The 21,107-nt window shown below is 56.4% G+C and overlaps 1 protein-coding gene across 1 annotated transcript in view; it reads right to left on the bottom strand.

Moving 5' to 3' along the window:
• Positions 1-6,981: 6,981 nt before the first annotated feature.
• OGFOD3 (2-oxoglutarate and iron dependent oxygenase domain containing 3) overlaps positions 6,982-21,107 on the bottom strand; it is a 26,468-nt gene continuing 12,342 nt past the window's right edge. The window contains 6 exon segments of the mRNA XM_030922553.1: positions 6,982-7,922; positions 10,931-11,033; positions 11,035-11,055; positions 17,135-17,288; positions 18,508-18,564; positions 19,505-19,569. Coding sequence (XP_030778413.1) covers positions 7,786-7,922; positions 10,931-11,033; positions 11,035-11,055; positions 17,135-17,288; positions 18,508-18,564; positions 19,505-19,569 — 537 coding nt within the window. The 3' untranslated portion in view covers positions 6,982-7,785.

Below are 21,107 nucleotides of genomic sequence, written 5' to 3'. Positions count from 1 at the left end.
CATAGCAATGACGTCAGTGACAAGTAGCTCTGTAAGCAGCAGCACCGGCCCCCTGCCTGCCAGAACACACATGGTCCCACACACCCCTGCAGACTCACACCCACTCACACTCACACCACTGCAGACTCACACCCACACACCACCGCAGGCTCACACCCACTCACACTCACACCACCGCATACACCCACACACCACCGCAGGCTCATACCCAGTCACACTCACACCACTGCATACTCACACCCACTCACACTCACACCACTGCAGACTCACACCCGCTCACACTCACACGACCACATACACTCAGTCACACTCACACCACCGCAGGCTCACACCCGCTCACACACCACCAGACTCCTACTTACACACCAAAGCAGACTTGCACCTGCTCACACTCACACCACCTCAGGCTCACACCCACTCACACTCACACCACCGCAGACTCACACCCACTCACACACCACTGCAGGCTCACACCCAGTCACACTCACACCACCGCAGACTCACACCACTACAGACTCACAGTCACACTCACACCACCGCAGGCTCGCACCCACTCACACACCACCACAGGCTCACACCTGCTCACACTCACACCACCGCAGACTCACACCACTGCAGATTCACACCCACTCACACTCACACCACTGCAGACTCACCCGCTCACACACCACCACAGACTCCCACCCGCACCTTCACCCACAGCCCTGCCCCTCCAAGCCTCCATTGTTTCAGGGTCCCCGGAGCCCGTCAGGCCTGGCAGCTGCTTCGCACTCTCGCTCTGCGTTCTCTTTTGCACATTTCCTAGGCACCAAAAGGCTCTACCAGGAACCCTCCAGCAGGGGGTGCAGCCCAGGTGGAGTTCTGTCCCGGGGAAAATGCACTGAGGACAGCACCCTCAAACCCAGATGGAATTTCATATGTAAATGCCGGGTATAAAGTCACAATGAGTGAAGAGGAAGTAGCAGTGAATATATTCTAAACTAAGAAGCAGGGGCCAGGTGCAGTGACTCACGCCTGTAATCCCAGCACTTTGGGAGGCTGAGGCGGGCAGATCACCTGAGGTCAGGAGTTTGAGACCAGCCTGGCCAACATGGTGAAACCCCGTCTCTATCAAAATACAAAAATTAGCCGGGCGTGGTGGTGGCGCCTGTAATCCCAGCTACTCGGGAGGCTGAGGGAGGAGAATCGCTTGAACCCGGGAGGCGGAGGTTGCAGTGAGCTGAGATCGCGCCACTGCACTCCAGCCTGGGCGACAGAGAGAGACTCTGCCTTGAAAAAAAAAGAGAAGCAGAAAGGTTATTGAACGATTATTGAAAGTCTGACCTGGCACCGAGAACCGTCAGAGACACAGAGAGAAATGTGACTTCAAGAGTCAGAATTCCGACGCAGAAAGGACGACTCAACACCAAAGCAGAAACCGCGCTGGACGGGGCGCCCTGGCTCTGCTGTAGCTCTCTCCAGCCATTTCACTTCTAGGGTTTTATCTGAAATTTGAAAATCAGACGTGCATCAAGATGTGTGCACAAAGGTGCTCACTTCAGCATCACTTTGAAAACCACAGGCACCGTGGAATTTTCCACAGTTGGTAAAAAGATTATGACATGAGCGGTGGAGGATTTTGTGTATCTTCAGAGAAGAGCAAAGCTCCGTTCCGAAGTGTCCTTAACGGGACAGATCCAAGGCATGACGGCCAATGAGGGAAGCTGGAAAGTGAAACCGAGTGACTTAATCCATGTTTCATTTGAAACACCCACTCACACACCGCCGCAGACTCACACCCACACACCACCGCAGGCTCACACCCAGTCACACTCACACCACCGCAGACTCACACCCACTCACACTCACACCACCGCATACACCCACACACCACCGCAGGCTCACACCCAGTCACACTCACACCACCGCAGACTCACACCCACTCACACTCACACCACCGCATACACCCACACACCACCGCAGGCTCACACCCAGTCACACTCACACCACCGCAGACTCACACCCACTCACACTCACACCACCGCATATACCCACACACCACCGCAGGCTCACACCCAGTCACACTCACACCACCGCAGACTCACACCCACTCACACTCACACCACCGCATACACCCACACACCACCGCAGGCTCATACCCAGTCACACTCACACCATGTGAGTGTGTGTGTGGATGTGTGGTGAAAGTATGGCATTTTGAGTGTGGCGTGTGAGACTGACCCTGTGTCGTGTGTGCACATGGCTGTGTAGGTGTGTGGCTGTGTGAGACTGTGACCCTGTGTCGTGTGTGCACATGGCTGTGTAGGCGTGTGGCTGTGTGTGACTGGGACCCTGTGTCGTGTGTGCACATGGCTGTGTAGGCGTGTGGCTGTGTGACTGGGACCCTGTGTTGTATGCACACATGGCTGTGTAGGCATGTGTGGGTGCATGTGTGTGCAGGTATGCATCCAAGCTTGACAGGGACACTTTAAAATAGCAACAGTGGGCCGGTCACGGTGGCTCACGCCTGTAATCTCAGCACATTGGGAGGCCAAGGTGGGTGGATCACGAGGTCAGGAGTTCAAGACCAGCCTAGACAACATGGTGAAACCCCATCTCTACTAAAAACACAAAAATTGGCCAGGTGTGGTGGCACATGCCTGTAATCCCAGTTACTCGGGAGGCTGAGGCAGGAGAATCACTTGAACCCAGGAGGCAGAGGTTGCAGTGAGCTGAGATCACATCACTGCACTCCAGCCTGCGAGACAGAGCGAGACTCCATCTCAAAAAAAGAAAAGAAAAAAGCAACAGCGTTAGCCCTTGGTAGGAAATTTTAGGTAGTTTTTTTGTTTTTTGTTTTTTTACTTTTTATACTTTTGAGTCGTTTCCAGATTTCTCCTAAAAGGTATACACAGCTTTAAAATCAGGATGGTTACTAAATTTTTTAAAGATGGGGTCTTGCTCCATTGCCCAGGCTGGAGTGCAGTGGTGTGATCTTGGCTCACTGCAGCCTCCACCTCCTGGGTTCAGGTGATCCTTCCACCTCAGCCTTCTAAGTAGCTGGAATTACAGGCACGTGCCACCACACCCAGCTAATTTTTGTATTTTTTGTAGAGACAAGGGTCTCCCTATGTTGCCCAGGCTGGTCTCAAACTCCTGGGCTCAAATGATCCCCCCACTTCAGTGTCCCAAAGTGCTGAGATTCCAGGCATGAGCCACCACTCCCAGTCTACTAAAAAGTTTGAATGTCTCATGCCTTCATGGTTGCCTCAAACATAGCCAGGCCTAGGGTGGTGAGTGTTGTGCGTCTCCTGCACATGGGGCTGTCGGGCGCCTTCCTTGGAGGAGGAGGAGGATGTGGCGTGCAAGAGTGTGGCAGCTGGGGAGGTCAGAGCTGGGCCCAGGCCTGCGTGTCCATCTACCCATGGCCCCTGCCCTCTGCGCCACCCCTGGAGGCCCTTCTCCTCCTCTCCCCTCCCTCCCCAGGCCTTGCCCTTTCCTGGCACCCAACTCCCTTATTCAGACCTCATCCAGCCCCACCCTGAGCCCAAGCGTGGGGATCCCGGGGCTCCAAGCCACCAGGCTGTGTGGACAGCCCCTTTCCTCAGGAGTCCCCGTGGCCATCCCAGCTGTGTCCGGGGCTGGAGCCAGAGTCTGCTCAGGTAGGAGGGACATAGCACCAGGGGCCGTTCAGGGGCAGCGACAATGGAGTGCGTAGCACAACCCACTAAAGGAATCGAGTGCTCTGCCTGGGATTTCAGCAAAAATCCTTTCTGCCTTGAAAGCAAAAGTAAGACCCCGGCTCTAACAAGTCCTAGTTGAAGTTGTCCATGGCTGGCTGCCCCCAGCACCACAGCTCTGCTGTGCCCACAGCCCCGACCACTGCCAGGCTCCCGTGGACCCTCCCTGCAATGTCCCTCCAGCCCCTGCAATGCCCCCAGACCCTCCCCACAATCCCCACAATGCCCCCTACCCCCCATAATGCCCCCTGGACCCTCCCCACAATCCCCACAATGCTCCCCACCCCTTGCAATGCCCCCAGACCCTCCCCACAATCCCCACAATGCCCCCTAACCCCTGTAATGCCCCCTGGACCCTCCCCACAATGCCCCCCACTTCCCTGCAAGGCCCCCTGGACCCTCCCCGCGAGGCTGTGTCCCTGCTGCAGGCCCTTGGCAGGTGTTGCTGGTTCCAGAACTCCTTACAAATGGGAGCCTACAGCCTGCAGTCTTTGCATGTCCGGACTCCAGCGGTTTGCAGCACAGATCCCTCCCTTCTGCTGCTGGGGCCTGGCTGAGGGGTTGCTGCTGCTGCTGAGGGGCGGCTGTTTGGGTCCAGCCCTGGGTGGGCAGTTGCTAAGGAAGTTGCTGTGAATGCTGCTGCCTCAACCTCTGCTTTCGTTTGTCCTGGGTAGAGCCCAGGGGCAGAATCGCTGAGCAGGTGGAAGCTGTCTCGCTATCTCGCCGTCTCCCTGTTCCGCAAAGCAGCTTCAGCTGTGCCGTGGACGCTCACCAGCAAGGGACAGGCCCTCCTGTTGTCCTCCCCGCAAGCACCTGGAATTTACTGGCTGTTAGGTGCACTTGGGGAAGGAATTTCTTTTCATGAAAAGGCTACCGAAAATCCCTTTGTGAGACACCAACTGTGCTGGGATCAAAGGTTTTGTAAATTTGGGTTTGGGCTATGTGGTAAATGGTAAGGCCTATGCTGGAGAGGCCTTTGCTGTGTAGAGTGTGCAGCTCCCCTGGAAGGCCCTGGGCAGTGGAGCAGCCGGGATGGGGCCCCCGCCCGCATCAGGAGAGGGGCTGGGTTCCAGCACTGGCATATCCCCCAACCCACACCCCCAGCTGCTTCAGCCCAGAGCAAAAATGGCGACGGAGAAGGTGTCCTGGGCAGGCCTCGGCCCCGCGAACAAGGCACTGGACGGCCCATGCCTGGGGGGTGAAGGAATGCACGAATGAACGGTGTCCCCGCTGGGGGTGGATGCCTGGCGGTGGGTGATTGGTTTGCCAGGCGCCCTCACAGACTGCCCCACATCTGGTCTGTCTCCAGGCGGCTCTGGCATGGCTGGGGTTTGGTTTCCAATCGCCGCTCCCTGACCAGAGCTGCTGCAGGGCAGTGGGGGTGGACGCCACGTCCCCCAAACTGGCCTCAAGTCCAAAGGGGCTTTTTCAGACACCCCCAGGTCCCACCCTCCCACCTTCCCAATAGTGAGCATGGAGGACGAGGTCTTCTGAGGTCCATGGTGGGGAGGGTGGGGTGCACCGGCGCGTGGACGCAGGTGTCTCAAGGCCCCAAGTCACACTTCACATGAGTTATTCCTCAACAAAGAAGCACTTGCCATTTAGGGCTGCTGAACTCCCAGGCATTCCAGGAACAGTGTGCTTCAGGGAGTGGGTCGCACCTCCAGCCAGCAGGCTCCGCTGTTTACCTGCCCGGGTGCTCTCTGCTTTGGGAGTCCGTCCCCGTAGAATGGACCTCAAGGAGGCCTGCCGCTGTGGGTGGCAGCAGTGACTGCGCTTGTGGGGTAAGGCGGCCCTGGCCAGGGAGGACGGTTGGAGCTGCTTGGCAAAGACTTGCACTCTTCCTGCCCAAACCTGCACAGCGTCACAGGTGCACTCTTGACCACCTGGAGGGTCAGCCCCGGGAGGTGCCGGGGCACACGGGCCCCTTTCTGACCCTAGGAAAGAGCTCGGGGCAACCCATGCTGTCTGGCACCTTCCCTCATCACTCACAAGGGCAGGTTTTTCCATCTGAATTCCAGACAGATGACAGTCCCAGCCGGAAGCGAGGCTGCCAAGGCCAACAGCCAGGCTGTTCCAGACTCCAGCTTTTCCCAGGCCGAGTGCCCAGCCCCATGCAGGGGTCAGGGGAGGCCAGTTCTCCTGGGACTGACCCAGGCCCCAGAGGCATCGTGTGCCCCAAGCCACCGGGACAGGTGCACAGGCTGGCACTGGCCCAAGGCTGGGTACCTCTGTCCTGTCACTGTTGCCCGCCTGCAGCCAAGGAGATCCAGGCTGGGAGGGCCTGGGGGTGAGTGAGGTCAGAGCAGGACACAGCCTCGGCGATCTGCAGCCTGGAGACTACGGTCCAAGCCCCAGCCCCCTCTGTGCCCTCCCCGCATGGGGCCCCTGCAGATCCCACTGCCAGCTAGGCGTGGGATCTTCCTGTCACCTCCAGCCAGCCCAAGGGGACCTCCTGGCAAGCCCCCCACCCCCGCTTCCCTGAAGCCCCCCGTAACCCACAGGCCATGCGGCCTGGGCGGGGCTGTTGTACATTTCATGGCCCCGACGGCAGCCCCCTTGGCAGAGCCCACCACTGGGCTGCTCTCCAACGGAGACCTGTCCTATTTCACAGCTAAGGGACCTTGGCTTGAGGGACCACCCAGGCCGTGCCTGGGACCCAGTGCTGAGAATCCCAGGAGTGGACACATGCAGCTGCCTGGGACTGACAGGTCCTCAGAGGACGTCGGGCTGGGCTCCATCCGTCCAGGTGGCCTCCAACGTCCCACAGCGTGATTAAAAACACAGAGCTGTGTCTCACCCCAGAAATAGGAGTCGGCGGGAAACCGGAGGTGCTGCCCCCTGCACTTCAGCCAGACCTGGCCACGGGAGCCAAACTTCCTCCCAGGGGCTGGGAGCCAGGCCGGGGCTGGGGCTAGGGCCTGATGGGGAGGAGCTGTCTCCGTCCCCAGGCTCTTCTCCCCGGTCCTCCCTCCGCCTTGCCCTGGCCTCTAGTGTGCGGCCATCTGCATGCCAGGCCGGGCAGCTGGGGACCAGGAGCCTTCTCCCTGGCACGCCGCTAAGAGGCAGTCCTGGGGGGGTGTGGATTCAGGGGTGGAGGGAGAGGCCCAACGAGAGGCAGGAGCCAGTGTACCCACCTCACCACTCTTTAGTAGAGACGGGGTTTCGCCATGTTAGCCAGGCTGGTCTTGAACTCCTGACCTCAAGTGATCCTCCCGCCTCGGCCTCCCACAGTGCTGAGATTACAGGTGTGAGCCACTGCGCCCAGCCTGGCCATCAGTTTAATGCCAGGGCAAAGGGGGAGGAGGAGACCTAGCCTCAGCCCAGGAGAAGGCCCACGGGAGCCGGCACAGCGACGCCAAGAGCCTCCTTGGTGAGGACACTGGGACCCAGGCCCTCGGGATGCTGGCCGCTGACAGGGCCACGCCTGGCGTGTGGGGCCGTGGTGCCCATGGTGATTCGTGAGCCAGGAGCACTGGGGGTACACGCAGGGCTGTGGGAACGGCTGATGTTCACCTCCACCTGAATCCAGCAGAACCCCCACCCACCCCAAAGCCGCCACTGCTGCCTCCAGAGCCGCCACTCACGACCCTTCTCCAAAGCTGCCGCGGTTCGCTGATCCCGAGACCCCGAACAGAAGCTGCTGGACCGACGTTTGTCCCCATTTACAGCTGATGCTTTTGCCAGTCTTTGATGGGCCGGGGGTTGCTCAGCTTGGACGAGGCCACACAGGTGGATGAGTCCTGTCCGTTCACAGATGGGGACTCGTGCCCCCTCCTGCTGGGTCCCTCTCCGAGGGAGGGGCTGGCCTCCAGCTCAGGCTCCCAGGCCTACAGCCCAAGCACACACGATGCTGGAGAAGTGAAGAGCTGGTTCCCTCCATTTACTCACGGAGGAAAAGATTAACATATCAGCAAATCAAAATCAGGGAATTCCTAAGGCACTCTGTGCAATGGGAATGGGTGGACGTGGGGTGGGCGCACGACTGGCGTGGCCCAGGAGTGCCGCCCGTGGCGTGGCTGCCTCCACACGGGCCCTCCTGAAGTTATCTTGGTCCGGCTGCCGGCTACGGGAACGCTGGGTCCTCGATGCCGTGGTCGGGGTTGCAGCTGAAGGCGATGGTGATGGCATAGCGGGTGCCCCAGTGGACCTTCTCCACTCGGTGCAGGTTCTCGGACCCCGAGGTGAAGAAGGAGACGCGGCCTGGGAGAGGAGAAGACAGAGAAGTGACCACAGGGCCACACCCACACCCACGGCCTTCAGACGGTCTGCGGTCAGCCCCAAAGAGCAACCAACCAACACGACCCACCAAGCAGGCTGGAGAAATCGCCCCTCTGGGAGCTGCTTCTGCAGGAAGCAGGAGGCGCTGGAGAAACACACCCAGCAATGCTCAGGGCACCTGTGGCAGAGGAGGGGCCCCCACAGGGCCAGCAGGGACGCTCTGTGGTGGGCAGGACAGAGGAAGGAGCAGAAGATGAGGCCACCACTGGCTCCGGGCACCCCAGGCCATTTGGTCTCCTCAGCTCTCATGGGCCTTCCAGGTCTGACACTTCAGGATCTTATTTCTACTCACAGGTTGAGAACAAAAACCAAGCCCTGGGGGTGTTCTAACAAAGAGTCAGGAAAGACAAGTCAAGATAAAACATCCAACTTGCGAAAACCTCTCTGGCTCCCTTCAAGGGGTGATAGAGAAGACGCCTGAACCGGCAGCTTCCACAGCAGCAACCAGGGCCCAGGGCCCCGAGAGGTGCTGGAGGCGGGGCCTGTCTCAAGAGATGCCAGTTCATCTGCCTTAATACTGGAGTGGCACTGCCTACCCCACTGTAGAGTTTTTGCCGTAAGCGTTCACCGCTGGTGAATGCTTTTTTTCCCAAAAAAAAAAAAAAAAAGAGAAGAACTGCGGACACACTGATCTGTGTGACCTCACTCGAGGCTACAGAAGAGATAATTATATAATTTTTTTTTCTTTGAGACGGAGTCTCGCTTTGTCGCCCAGGCTGGAGTGCAGTGGCCGGATCTCAGCTCACTGCAAGCTCCGCCTCCCGGGTTCACGCCATTCTCCTGCCTCAGCCTCCCAAGTAACTGGGACTGCAGGCGCCCGCCACCTCGCCCGGCTGTTTTTTTGTATTTTTAGTAGAGACGGGGTTTCACCGTGTTAGCCAGGATGGTCTCGATCTCCCAACCCCATGATCCGCCCATCTCGGCCTCCCAAAGTGCTGGGATTACAGGCGTGAGCCACCGCACCTAGCTGACAATTATATAATTACTACCTAAATATCCCTCCATATACATAGATCTATATGTGTACAACATCAAATCACAGGTAAACACATAGATATACACAATTAGACGGAGGCACATGCAGGAGACAGGTTGTTTTAATTATCTGGAAGAAGATGGTGATACAAAATGTTTGACTCAAGTATTTATCATGCTTAAAATGACTAAGATCAAAAAATGCTAAAAAGTTGTGTAATTTCGAGTCCCAGGAGGCTTCAGCTGCTTGACTTCTCAAGAAAACGTCTGTCTTGCGCCTGTGAGCTTTTCATTTTCCACAAAACTGCCGTGACTGGGACTTCTGGGGTGAGGGCAGACAGGCTGGGCTCCTGCTTACAGAGGCTGGACGTCCAAACCCTTCTCTTAATGCAGAGATGACTCAGAACAACTGACATGAAGGCAGAGCGAGGCCAGGTTGCAGTCAGGCCAAATGCCCCCAGTCCACGCCAGGGGAAACTGCGCCCAGGGCTGTGGCACACATGGCCTGAAGCCGGCTGCAGGGAGTGGGCTTGGCCAGCCACTGGCTGCAGCAGGAACTGTCCAGCCTGTGGCCGGGGAGCAGCTGAGGGAGGCAGGATGGCAGGAAGTGGCCGGGCAGCTCAGGCCACCTGCCACAGGTGGTCGTGGAAGAGAGAGTCCCTCAAACTGAGCTCGCAAACTAAAGTCCTAAGCTAACCTGAGAAAGGCAAGTACAAATAACAGGAATCTCAAAATAAACAAGCTGGAGATCTCAAAAGAGATAAAAGAAAGAAGTCCTGACTATCACATGGTCCCTGGTCTGACTGAGCAGCCAGGCAGGAGGAACACGCATGCTGAGAGGCCACGCCATAGGTGAGGGCAGTGCCCTGGGGACGGGTGAGGCAGCGGTGGGTGGATGGCGCTGGCAAAGTCCAGAGGGCTCCCAGGCCTGTGCGAGTTTCAGCTGCATCTGGGGTCAGGGCCGTGGACTCTACCTGAGGAGGCCCCTAACAGTGGCTCCCCCCTCCCCACACCCTCCCACCCCAGGACCTGGGCTTGTGTCACCCACAAGTTCAAGGAGCAGACAACTATCCGCTCGGCAAATGCTCCCTGGCACTGCTGTGTCTGCACCAGGCTGGGCATGGCTGGGGCTCTGGGACTCTGGGACTGCAAGGTCCAGTGTGATGGGCTCTGAAGCCAGCACCGCAGAGACACCTGGTGAGATTTCCAGCCACCAGCAAGGAGGGCACTTGGTCACCGACACTGGGCTGGGGCCTTGTCTAATCTTAGATCCCGAATCCTTTTGAGAAGCGTACAGAGGTGAATGCACTCCAGAAGGGAGGGAGGGGGACCCTGACCGCTAAGGTGACACACACCAGGGAGGGAGGGGACAGCGCCCGCCAAAGTGATGGGCACCAGAGAGGGAGAGGGACAGCGCCCGTCAAGGGGACACACACCAGGGAGGGAGGGGATGGCACCCGCCAAAGTGATGGGCACCAGAGAGGGAGAGGGACAGCGCCCGTCAAGGGGACACACACCAGGGACGGAGGGCACGGCACCCGCCAAAGTGATGGGCACCAGAGAGGGAGAGGGACAGCGCCCATCCAGGGGACACACACCAGGGAGGGAGGGGACGGCACCCGCCGAAGTGATGGGCACCAGAGAGGGAGAGGGACAGCGCCCGTCAAGGGGACACACACCAGGGAGGGAGGGCACGGCACCTGTCAAGGTGATGGGCACCAGGGCATGGAGGGGAGCTCTGCCCCTGACTGACGGTGACCTCAGACACGTGGCCCTGTAGACACGGTCCTCCTGGGTGCTGGGACTGGCGCTGGACCTGGGAATCACTCAGCACCGGCCTGACACACAGTAGGTGCTCTGTGAATGCAGGCTCACTCCCAGGGACATGCCCCTCACATCTGTGGTGCTTGCCTGAGCCAGGGGCCCCACGCCCAGGCCCCGCCCACGCCTCCTACCGGCTCTCGGCTCCACCGTCTTGTTGGCGCCCTCCTCCATGAACACGAACCGCCCTCCGCCAAAGTCCTCCAGGTAGTCGGAGAGGTACAGCAGCGAGGTGTAAGTCGAAGGAGCCATAGGTCACCTGAGGGCAGAGTCGGGAGGAGGGGGCAGAATGGGCTCTCAGCATGAGGCCAGGGCAGGTGCTGCTTCTCTCTCTTATTTTTTATTTATTTATTTTTTGAGACACAGTCTCGTTCCATTGCCCAGGCTGGAGTGCAGTGGCGCGATCTCGGCTCACTGCAACCTCCACCTCCCAGGTTCAAGCAATTCTCCTGCCTCAGCTTCCCGAGTAGCTGGGACTACAGGCGCCGCCACCTCGCCCAGCTAGTTTTGTATTTTTAGTAGAGACAGGGTTTCACCTTGTTGGTCAGGCTGGTCTCGAATTCTTGACCTCAGGTGATCCACCTGCCTTGGCCTCCCAAAGTGCTGGGATTACGGGCATGAGCCACTGCACATGACCTCTTTTTTTTTTTTTTTTTTTAAATAGACAGGGTCTCACTTCTTTTACAGACAGCATCACTCAGGCTATAGTGCAGTCACAGCACTGTCATCGCTTACCATAACCCTGAACTCCTGGCTTTAAACAATCCTCCTGCCCCAGCATCCTGGGTAGCAAAGACCACAGGCACACGCCACTACACCCAGTTAATTTTTTCAACTCACCTACCTTGGCCTCCCGGGTGCTGGGATTAGAGGCATGAGCCACTATGCCTGGCTAATTTTTGTATTTTTTGTAGAGGTTGGGGGTCTCACTATAATGCCCAGGCTGGTCTCAAACTCTGGACCCCAAGTGGTCCTCCCGCCTCAGCCTCCTGGGTGCTGGGATTACAGGCGTGAGTCACCAACATCTGTGCTTCTTATTTTCCAGAAGGTAAATTCACAACATGTGTCGGCCCCATTAATGAGGCCATTCGTTCCTTTGCAACTTTAAAACCCCTCTGTGGAGTTTCTCGCCTCATGCATTCTTGCCCAGGATTTCCCGTAAGCTCAAATGTTGGAGCAGCCGTGTTCCAGCAAAGGCTGCAGGCAGCAGGCCAGCCAGCAGGGTGCACACGCTGGGCTGGTCCCCCGGTGCCGGCCTCGCTGTCCACATGCGGGAACCGGAGGCAGTGGTGGACAGGCTTTTCTCCTTTCTTCAGAAGTGGAGCAATCCCAAACTTTTAAAAACTTGTAATAAAATGGAGAACCTAAGATTTACCAGCTTAACTGCTTCTTCACTGTTTTGAAGCACAGTTCAGTGACGTTAAGCACATTCCCAGCGCTACACAGCCACCACACCATCCTCTCCAGAACGTCTCATCCTCCCAGGCCGAAGCTCTGTCCCCAGGAAGCACTGACTCCCCACGCCCCCAGCCCTGCCCTCTCCATTCTGCTTTCTGTCTCTGTGAACTTGGCAACTCTAGGGTCCCCACAGACGTGGGATCAGGCAGGATCTGTCCCTCCGTGACTGGCTCACTTCACTCAGGGGTCGCAGCACTCAGCTTCGGTTCCAGAACCCAGCCGGGGCCACGCCCTGGGGATGAAGGGTGCTGAGGACCACACCCTGAGGGTGAAAGGGGCAGCCGCCAGGAGACTGGCTGCAAAGGGGAGGGCGCGTCTCACCCAGCTCAGCTGTCGTGAGCACATCCAGAGTGTGGCGGGAAAGAGACACTCTGGGGAGGGAAGGGGGATGCGGCTGCCCCAGCGCGGAACGGGGCTCCCACGGTGCGGGCGCTGAGCTGGGCACACCACACACAACAGAGCCTCGTGTGCAGTGGAGACAGCCCAGGCTGGAAGGCAGACTCCGGACCCTCCCCCGGGCAAGGTGGCCTCCTCTGAGTCCTCCTGGGAAGGAGAGCAGGATGGCGCTGAGGCCTGATCCCCAGTCCGACCTGCCAGTATCCACCTCACATAATCCGCTGCAAGGATGCCCAGTCTCAGGTGGTACCCTGGGGGGGTGGGTCAAGCTCCCTCTCCCCGCCTCACCCAGCTGCCAGGAGGCCCCTTGGGCTCAGCTCCCGTGGGCTTTGCCCCTCCAGGCCTCATGGCTGCCCCCTGGAGTCTCCCCTTAAAAGCCTCCCAAACACAAGTCCGTGCCAGGCTCTGATTCTAGGGAGACCAGAGTAAGACAGACGTCAAGTGAGCAAAGCCACGTGCAGACCGCACCTGCCATCTATAAGAAGGAAACCACACCAGGGTCCATGATCTGACAGACACAGCTGCCTTATGGTATGCAATCGGAAGAAAGAACAACTGCCAAAACTGTTTGAAATGTGATTGTTTACAACGGACAGAATGTGGTATTCTTATGCATTCATTTTGATACACATACAGAAATTCAAAAAGGAGCTCTAAGATCTCAGGACTGTGGTTACCTGTAGGTGAGGGGGTTACTGGTTCGCCTTTATATATATTTTACTTTTAAATCTTGTAGGCTGCATCACTTATTCAAATATTCAAATTTTGACACATGATTTATTCAAAACTAAATTTAAAATAAAGTACACTGGGCCGGGCGCGGTGGCTCAAGCCTGTAATCCCAGCACTTTGGGAGGCCGAGACGGGAGGATCATGAGGTCAGGAGATCGAGACCATCCTAGCTAACACGGTGAAACCCCGTCTCTACTAAAAATACAAAAAACTAGCCGGGCGAGGTGGCAGGCGCCTGTAGTCCCAGGTACTCGGGAGGCTGAGGCAGGAGAATGGCGTGAATCCGAGAGGCGGAGCTTGCAGTGAGCTGAGATCCAGCCACTGCACTCCAGCCTGGGCGACAGAACGAGACTCCATCTCAAAAAAATAATAATAATAAAAAAATAAAATAAAATAAAATAAAGTACACTGGCCAGAAGTCATAGCAAAATAGCTCTCCACAGAACCACAGAAATCACCCAGGTTTCTAAACAGTTCTGTTTCACTGAAGTAAAATCTCTGCTAATTAGAAAAACACTAATCTTCAGACGCTACTTTGGTTTCCTGAGACAGAATTCAGTCGCCGGCCATGGAAGGAGCCGGGAGCGACAGGACCAGGGCGAATCTGCTGTCTGTGCTGGCGGAAGGCCAGTGAGTGCCGCACAGTCGTGAAAAAGGAAGTGGTTAAAGTGATTACAGCAAAGCAGTGGTGCCGGCTGCTCCCAACACTGCAGCCCGAGAGGGAGAGAGGAGGATTGAAGGCAATCCCAGGCCTTTGGGTTCCTTCACTGTTCTTGTTCCCTTGGGTTTACCTTTTTTTTTTTGAGACGGAGTCTCCCTCTGCCACCCGGACAGGAGTGCTGTGGCGCGATCTACAGCTCACTGCAACCTCCACCTCCTGGGTTCAAGCAATTCTCCTGCCTCAGCCTCCTGGGTAGCTGGGACTACAGGCGCCCACCAATACGTCCGGCTAATTTTTTGTATTTTACTTAGTGGAGACGGGGTTTCACCATGTTAGCCAGGATGGTCTCGATCTCCTGACCTCGTGATCCGCCCACTTCGGCCTCCCAAAGTGCTGGGATTACAGGCGTGAGCCACCATCCCTGGCCCTGGGTTTACCATTTTAATGCCAAGTAGCAGAGTGCCAAGATGACAGATGCTGACTGCAGATTATAACTGCAATCCCTCTCTCCGGATCACAACTGAAACTGCACAGAGTGCATTTGGGAGGCCGAGGTGGGCAGGTCATCTGAGGTCAGGAGTTTGAGATCAGCCTGGCCAACATGGTGAAAAACCGTCTCTATTAAAAATACAAAAATTAGGCCAGGCGCGGTGGCTCAAGCCTGTAATCCCAGCACTTTGGGAGGCCGAGACGGGCGGATCACAAGGTCAGGAGATCGAGACCACCCTGGTTAATACGGTGAAACCCAGTCTCTACTAAAGAATACAAAAAACTAGCCGGGCGACGAGGCGGGCGCCTGTAGTCCCAGCTACTCGGGAGGCTGAGGCAGGAGAATGGCATGAACCTGGGAGGCGGAGCTTGCAGTGAGCTGAGATCCGGCCACCGCACTCCAGCCTGGGCGACAGAGCCAGACTCCGTCTCAAAAAAAAAAAAAAAATTAGCCGGGTATGGTGGTGAGCCTGTAATCCCAGTTACTCGGGAGGCTGAGGCAGGAGAATGGCTTGAACCCGGGAGGCAGAGGTTGCAGTGAGCCGAGATCGCACCACGGCACTTTAACCTGGGTGGCAGAGGGAGACTCTGTCTCAAAAAAGAAGAAAAAAGAAGAAAGAAAAAAAAAAAGAAAAAAAAGGCTGCACGTGAAGAAGAATTTAGTAACAAATGTCACATGGCACAGAAAGCTGGCCGTCTATCTTACTGTCACAGCAGGCACAGCGGGGGAGTGAGAGTTTGATCTTCCCAGCCACGTGCTTTCTGGCTTTAACCTTGTATTTGAGCTTCAGCTCTGGGGCTGACACAGTGCCACTCAACCACTTCCATCCAGGTTGACTGTATAAAGGGAACTCACAGCTTCTACACCATAAAAATCAACCTTAAAGAATGGCTATAATACCATTCTTTTTATTAGCTGTGCTTTACTTTTATCTTCTAAAATCTTTTATTAAGGGCCAGGTGCGGTGGCTCACACCTGTAATCCCAGCACTTTGAGAGGCTGAGGCAGGTGGATTGCTTGAGGTCAGGAGTTTGAGGCCAGCCTGGCCAACATGGTGAAACCCCGTCTCTAATAAAAATACAAAAATTAGCTGGGCGTGGTGGCACACGCCCTGTAATCCCAGCTACTTGGGAGGCTGAGGCAGGAGAACTGCTTGAACCCAGGAGGCGGAGGTTGCAGTGAGCCAAGATCGATCCACTGCACTCCAGCCTGGATGACAGTACGAGACTGTCTCAAAGAAAAAAAAAAAAGAAAGAAAAGAAAAGTCCGGGCACGGTGGCTCACGCTTGTAATCCCAGCACTTTGGGAGGCCAAGGAGGGAAGATCACCTGAGGTCAGGAGTTTAAGACCAGCCTGACCAACACAATGAAACCCCGCCTCTACTAAAAATACAAAAATTAGCCAAGCGTGGTGGTGCGCACCTGTAATAATCCCAGCTACTTGGGAGGCTAAGACAGGAGAATCACTTGAACCCAGGAGGCAGAGGTTGCAGTGAGCCAAAATCGCACCATTGTACTCCAGCCTGGGCAACAAGCGCAAAACTCCATCAATAGAGGAGGGGAGGGGAGGGGAGGGGAGGGGAGGGGAGGAATGGAATGGGCAATGGCTCTCGCCTATAATCCCAGCACCTTGGGAGGCCGAGGCGGGAGGATTGCTTCAGCCCATGAGGTCAAAGCCAGCCTAGGCAGCATAGTGAGACCCTGTGTCTACAAAAAATTAGAAAAATGAGCCAGGCATCAGGGCACGCACCTGTGGTCCCAGCTATAGTCTTAGTCCCAGGCTGAGGCAGCAGGAGGGCTTGAGCCTGGGAGGTCAAAGTTGCAGTGAGCCATGACTGCACACCTGCACTCCAGCCTGGGTGACAGAGTGAAGCCCTAACTCAAAAGAAATAAAAGAAAGAAAGGTAGAAAGTGGTAGAAGGAAGCTCCCAGAGACAACACAGAGACCTGGGCCATGGAGAGCATGAGTGGCTGAGTGGAGGCCATCTGCTGGAATAGGCTGAGCGTAAGTCTGTGAATAATAACAATGGGGTAACCACAGGCCGTGTGGGCTGGGTTTTCCACTTCTTGTCATCATCAAATGAGAAATTTTATTTCTCCAACTCCATCAGTGAGATTGCGGGTGTGCCCTGAACCCTCAGAGAGGAAGACATCTAAATGCTTACACCCACCGGGCATGGTGACTCACACCTGTAATCCCAGCACTTTGGGGGCCCAAGGAAGGAGGATTGCCTGAGCTCAGGATTTCAAGACCAGCCTTGCTAACATGGCGTAACCCCGTCTCTACTAAAAATACAAAAATTAGCCGGGTCTGGTGGGGCGTGCCTGTAGTCCCAGCGACCTGCGAGGCTGAGGCAGGAGAATCCCCTGAACCCAGGAGGCCGAGGTTGCACTGAGCCGAAATTGCGCCACTGCACTCCAGCCTGGGCGACAGAGCAAGACTCTGTCTCAACCAATCAGTCCTAACACTGTGCACACAGCCGGCGGATGCTGCAAAAGGCAGCCCTGTGGTAGACCCAGGATGCAGGAGAACGGGCCTCACCTCGTCCACGTGCGCGCTCGCCCTGCCCACTCACACCACCCTGTCCGTGGGCACGCTCACCTTGTCCACGTGCGCGTGCCAGTACTCGTCGTGCGCCGTCCGCGCCTCCGTGCTGTTTATGCGGGAGAAGAAGGTGGGCTTGGTCAGATGCAGTGAGGACGCGCTAATGCCAAAAGCCTCGGCGATGGTGAGCTGGACCTTCTGCCGCACCTCCCTGCAGAGGACATGACAGCCGTCAGCGCAGCCCCAGGCAGGAGGGGACGCCCATGGGTCCCAACCCGTGGGCGGCAGGAAGAGGAACCAGCCCGCGCGCGCTCTGGACCCACGGGGCGGGGGCTCCCAAGCACACCGGGAACAGATACCGGCTCTGCCTGAGAAGGACGCAGCCCACAGCCCAGGCGCAGAACAGCCAGAGGCAGGCGCAAGACCACAGCAGCAGGACTGTGGGAAAGGAGAAGGGCGCCTGTGGGACCCACGCTGGGGAGGCTGGTGTAGAGTCAGGCCCCAGATGCCAGAGCCCCCGGGCTGCATTTGCAGGGCCTGCAGCCCAGCCTTCTATTCAGCAAGGCAGAGGCTGCTGTCCCCCGACATGGGTGTGTGAAGTGCGTGGACATGGCGTGGGGAGTGGGCGGGGAGCCTGCTAAATGTGGATGGGGTGTCTGTACTGGGGACAAGGGGACTCTCACTCAGAAGACCCCACGTGCCAGGCCAGAGTGGCTCTGAAATGGGTATCTGGGTGGGCATGGGCCCATGCGGGGCATGAGGGGGCACTCGTGTGTCCTGGGATGGTTGTGTGACACTTGGCTCCTCTGTCCTCATCTCAACCTGGGCTCCTCCAGCAGAATTTTTTTTTTTTTTTTTTTTTTTTTGAGATGAGGCTTGTTCTGTCACCCATGCTGGAGTGAAGTGGTGCAATCTCGGCTCACTGCAATCTCCACCTCTGGGGTTCAAGCAGTTGTCCTGCCTCAGTCTCCCAGGAAGCTGAGATTACAGGCACCCGCCACCACACCCAACCAATTTTTGTACTTTTAGTAGAGATGGGGTTTCACCATGTTGGCCACGCTAGTCTCGAACTCCTGACCTCAGGTGATCCGCCCGCCTCACGTCCCAAAGTGCTGGGATTACAGGCACGAGCCACCGCACCCAGACTCATCCGGCAGAATTTTTAAAACTGGTCTGATTTTACGCAGCAGAAAATAAGAGGTCCTGACCAGGATGCAGCCGCAGGATTCCAGATCTGTTTCACTGACCTGGGCGCATCCTGGCCACGCTGGGCCTGCCCCAGCCTTTGCTCCATGAGATCTCGCCTCTGCGGGCCTGGCCCTGGCCCCTGGGCCTCTCTGTGGGGCCTCCCCAGACTGGTCAGGTCCATCACACCCCTCAGCCCCAGGCCACCCTGCCTGCAAACCCCCACACACCTCACTCCTCCTTACCGGTATAACTGGAAGTCCTCCTCTGAGAAGATGTTCTGTATTTTATCCCCAAAGTATCTGTGAAAAAAGGAGTATTCACAAAGGTCACACTTCATTAATCTGTTGTTCATCTCCTTTCAGTTCAGCCATTCCTCAGGTCCCTGAAAATCAACTCATAGCAACTCCGTTTCCACAATGATAACTGCTATAAAGAAGGGGCCAGGTGCGATGGCTCCTGCCTGTAATCCCAGCACTTTGGGAGGCCAAGGCAGGTGGATCACCTGAGGTCAGGAATTCGAGACCATACTGGCCAACATGGCGCAACCCCATCTCTACTACAAATACAAAAAGTAGCTGGGCATGGTGGTGTGCACCTGTAATCCCAGCTACTCAGGAGGCTGAGATGGGAAAATTGCTTGAACCCAGGAGGCCAAGGATGCAGTGAGTCGAGATTGTGCCACTGCACTCTGGCCTAGGCGACAGTGCGAGACTCCATCTCAAAATAATAATAATAATAATAATAATGAAAACAAAGAAGGAGCCAGCTGGGAGTGGGACCTGGGGCTAATGCGTGAGGCTGACACGGATCCAGGCGGGGAGGGTCTCTTTGCTCTCCCGGGCCCTCATGGAGCATCAGAGGCCCCATCGGATTCTTGGAGCTGCTCCTGGGAGCCTCCCACCTCTGCTGCCTCTTGCTCCCATCCCTTCTGTCCCTCGGCCCACAAAAAACACCAGATTCCCCTAAAGCTTCATGAACAAGCCCCCTGCCCACAGGCTGTAGAGAGCCCACACCTCCCAGCTCCTGTGTCCCAGTGAGCCACGAGGGACCCGGCCAACATCACAGCCACTGAGGCCCTGAGGCTGCACCAAGCCAGATTCTCCCTCACGTGGACACGTGGACACACCTCATGTGTCCCCATGTCCGCGTGTCCACGTATCCACATGTCCACGGCTAGGAGGCACGGAGCCGCTCACTCAGCTTTCAGAGCCAGCACTGAGGTCATGCTGCAGCGCTCACCTGTACAGGTTCACAAAGTGCTTCCCAACAGACAGGGCCCCTGAGTGCAAGTCCAGAATGGATGCCTGGAAAAGACATTGTGGAGTAAAGCGTGCGGCCGCAGCAATGGCAACGGCTGTTAAAATCCACAGATGGTAAATGCGAGTTACCAAGGTCTGTCCTGCACACACCTCAGGTTTTTTTTGTTTGTTTGTTTGTTTTTGTAAAAAGGATCTTACTCTGTTGCCTAGGCTACGGTGCAGTGGCAAAATCTCAGCTCATTGCAGCCTCAATATTCCAGGCTCCAGGCCAAGCAATCCTTCCACCCTCTGCCTCCCAAGTAACTGGAACTAAAGGCGCTCGCCACCACACCCGGCTAATTTTTCTTTTTTCAGTAGAGATAGGGTCTCACTATATTACCCAGACTGGTCTCAAACTCCTGGGCTCAAGTGATCCTCCCACCACAGTGTCCCAAAGTACTGGGATTACAGGCATGAGCCACTGCACCCAGTCTCAACCCAGGACTTTCTTAAAATCCTCCCAGACCTGCCAGGTGCAGCGGCTCACACCTGTAATCTCAGCACTTTGGGAGGCTGAGTCAGGTGGATTGCTAGAGGCCAGGAGTTCAAAACCAGCCTGGCTAACATGGTGAAACCCCATCTCTACTAAAAACACAAAATTAACCAGGCGTGGTGGCGGGCTGTAATCCCAGCTGTAACTGGGAAAGTTACAGAGACAGCCTCCCAAGTAGCTGTAATCCCAGCTACTTGGGAGGCTGAGGCAGGAGAATCGCTTGAATCTGGGAGGCAGAGGTTGCAGCAAGCCAAGATCACACCATTGCACTCCAGCCTGGGCTACAACAGCGAAACTCCATCTCAAAAAAAAACAAAAATATTCCGGGACCAAACACTTTTGTTCCCTGTGACCTAAAGAATAAAAACCAGGGGGCGGGCATGGTGGCATGTGTGGGCTGTTTTCAGTCTGGCGCCGTCTCTGTGCAGCTCCATGCCAGTCACAATCACGTGTCCCTGTAGGCAAGTGTTGACTTCTCTCGAGTAAACGCCTCACAGTGGTGCTCCCACCTTGGCCTCCTGCGTGGCTGGCACCACAGCACGGACCATGCCAGGCCTGAGTCATCACTTTGTAAGGCACTGAAGTATTTCTTGCCTGACCACCCACCTCTTAGTCCTTCCCCACATCCTCGGAGGAAGAGGCTTCCAGCCCACGTCAGTCACCCCACCTATGACCCCAGAGGAGCCCCACTGCTGCCCCTTCCTCATCGTCATGGCCACTGGTCCTGTGGCACCAACCTAGCGTGGGCCTGTTGAACGGTAACTGAACCCAACGCAACAGCCCAGCCAGCTCTGTGCAGGACAACTTCCCATGTGAACGTGGAGGAAGTGGTGGAACACAAACCCACCGACTCGCAGACCTGTAACAGATAGCCCCCGAACTGAACCAAACCAAACTGAAATAAAACAAGGAACTCAGGCAGGGTATGGCGGCTCACGCCTGTAATCCCAGCACTCTGGGGGACCAAGGCAGGTGGGTCACCTGAGGTCTGGAGTTCGAGACCAGCCTAACATGGTGAAACCTTGTCTCTACTTAAAATGCAAAAATTAGC

This window comes from Rhinopithecus roxellana, chromosome 19 (assembly GCF_007565055.1).
Source record: "Rhinopithecus roxellana isolate Shanxi Qingling chromosome 19, ASM756505v1, whole genome shotgun sequence".
Classification (NCBI taxonomy): Eukaryota; Metazoa; Chordata; class Mammalia; order Primates; family Cercopithecidae; genus Rhinopithecus; species Rhinopithecus roxellana.
This window is presented reverse-complemented; position numbering and strand designations above follow the sequence as displayed.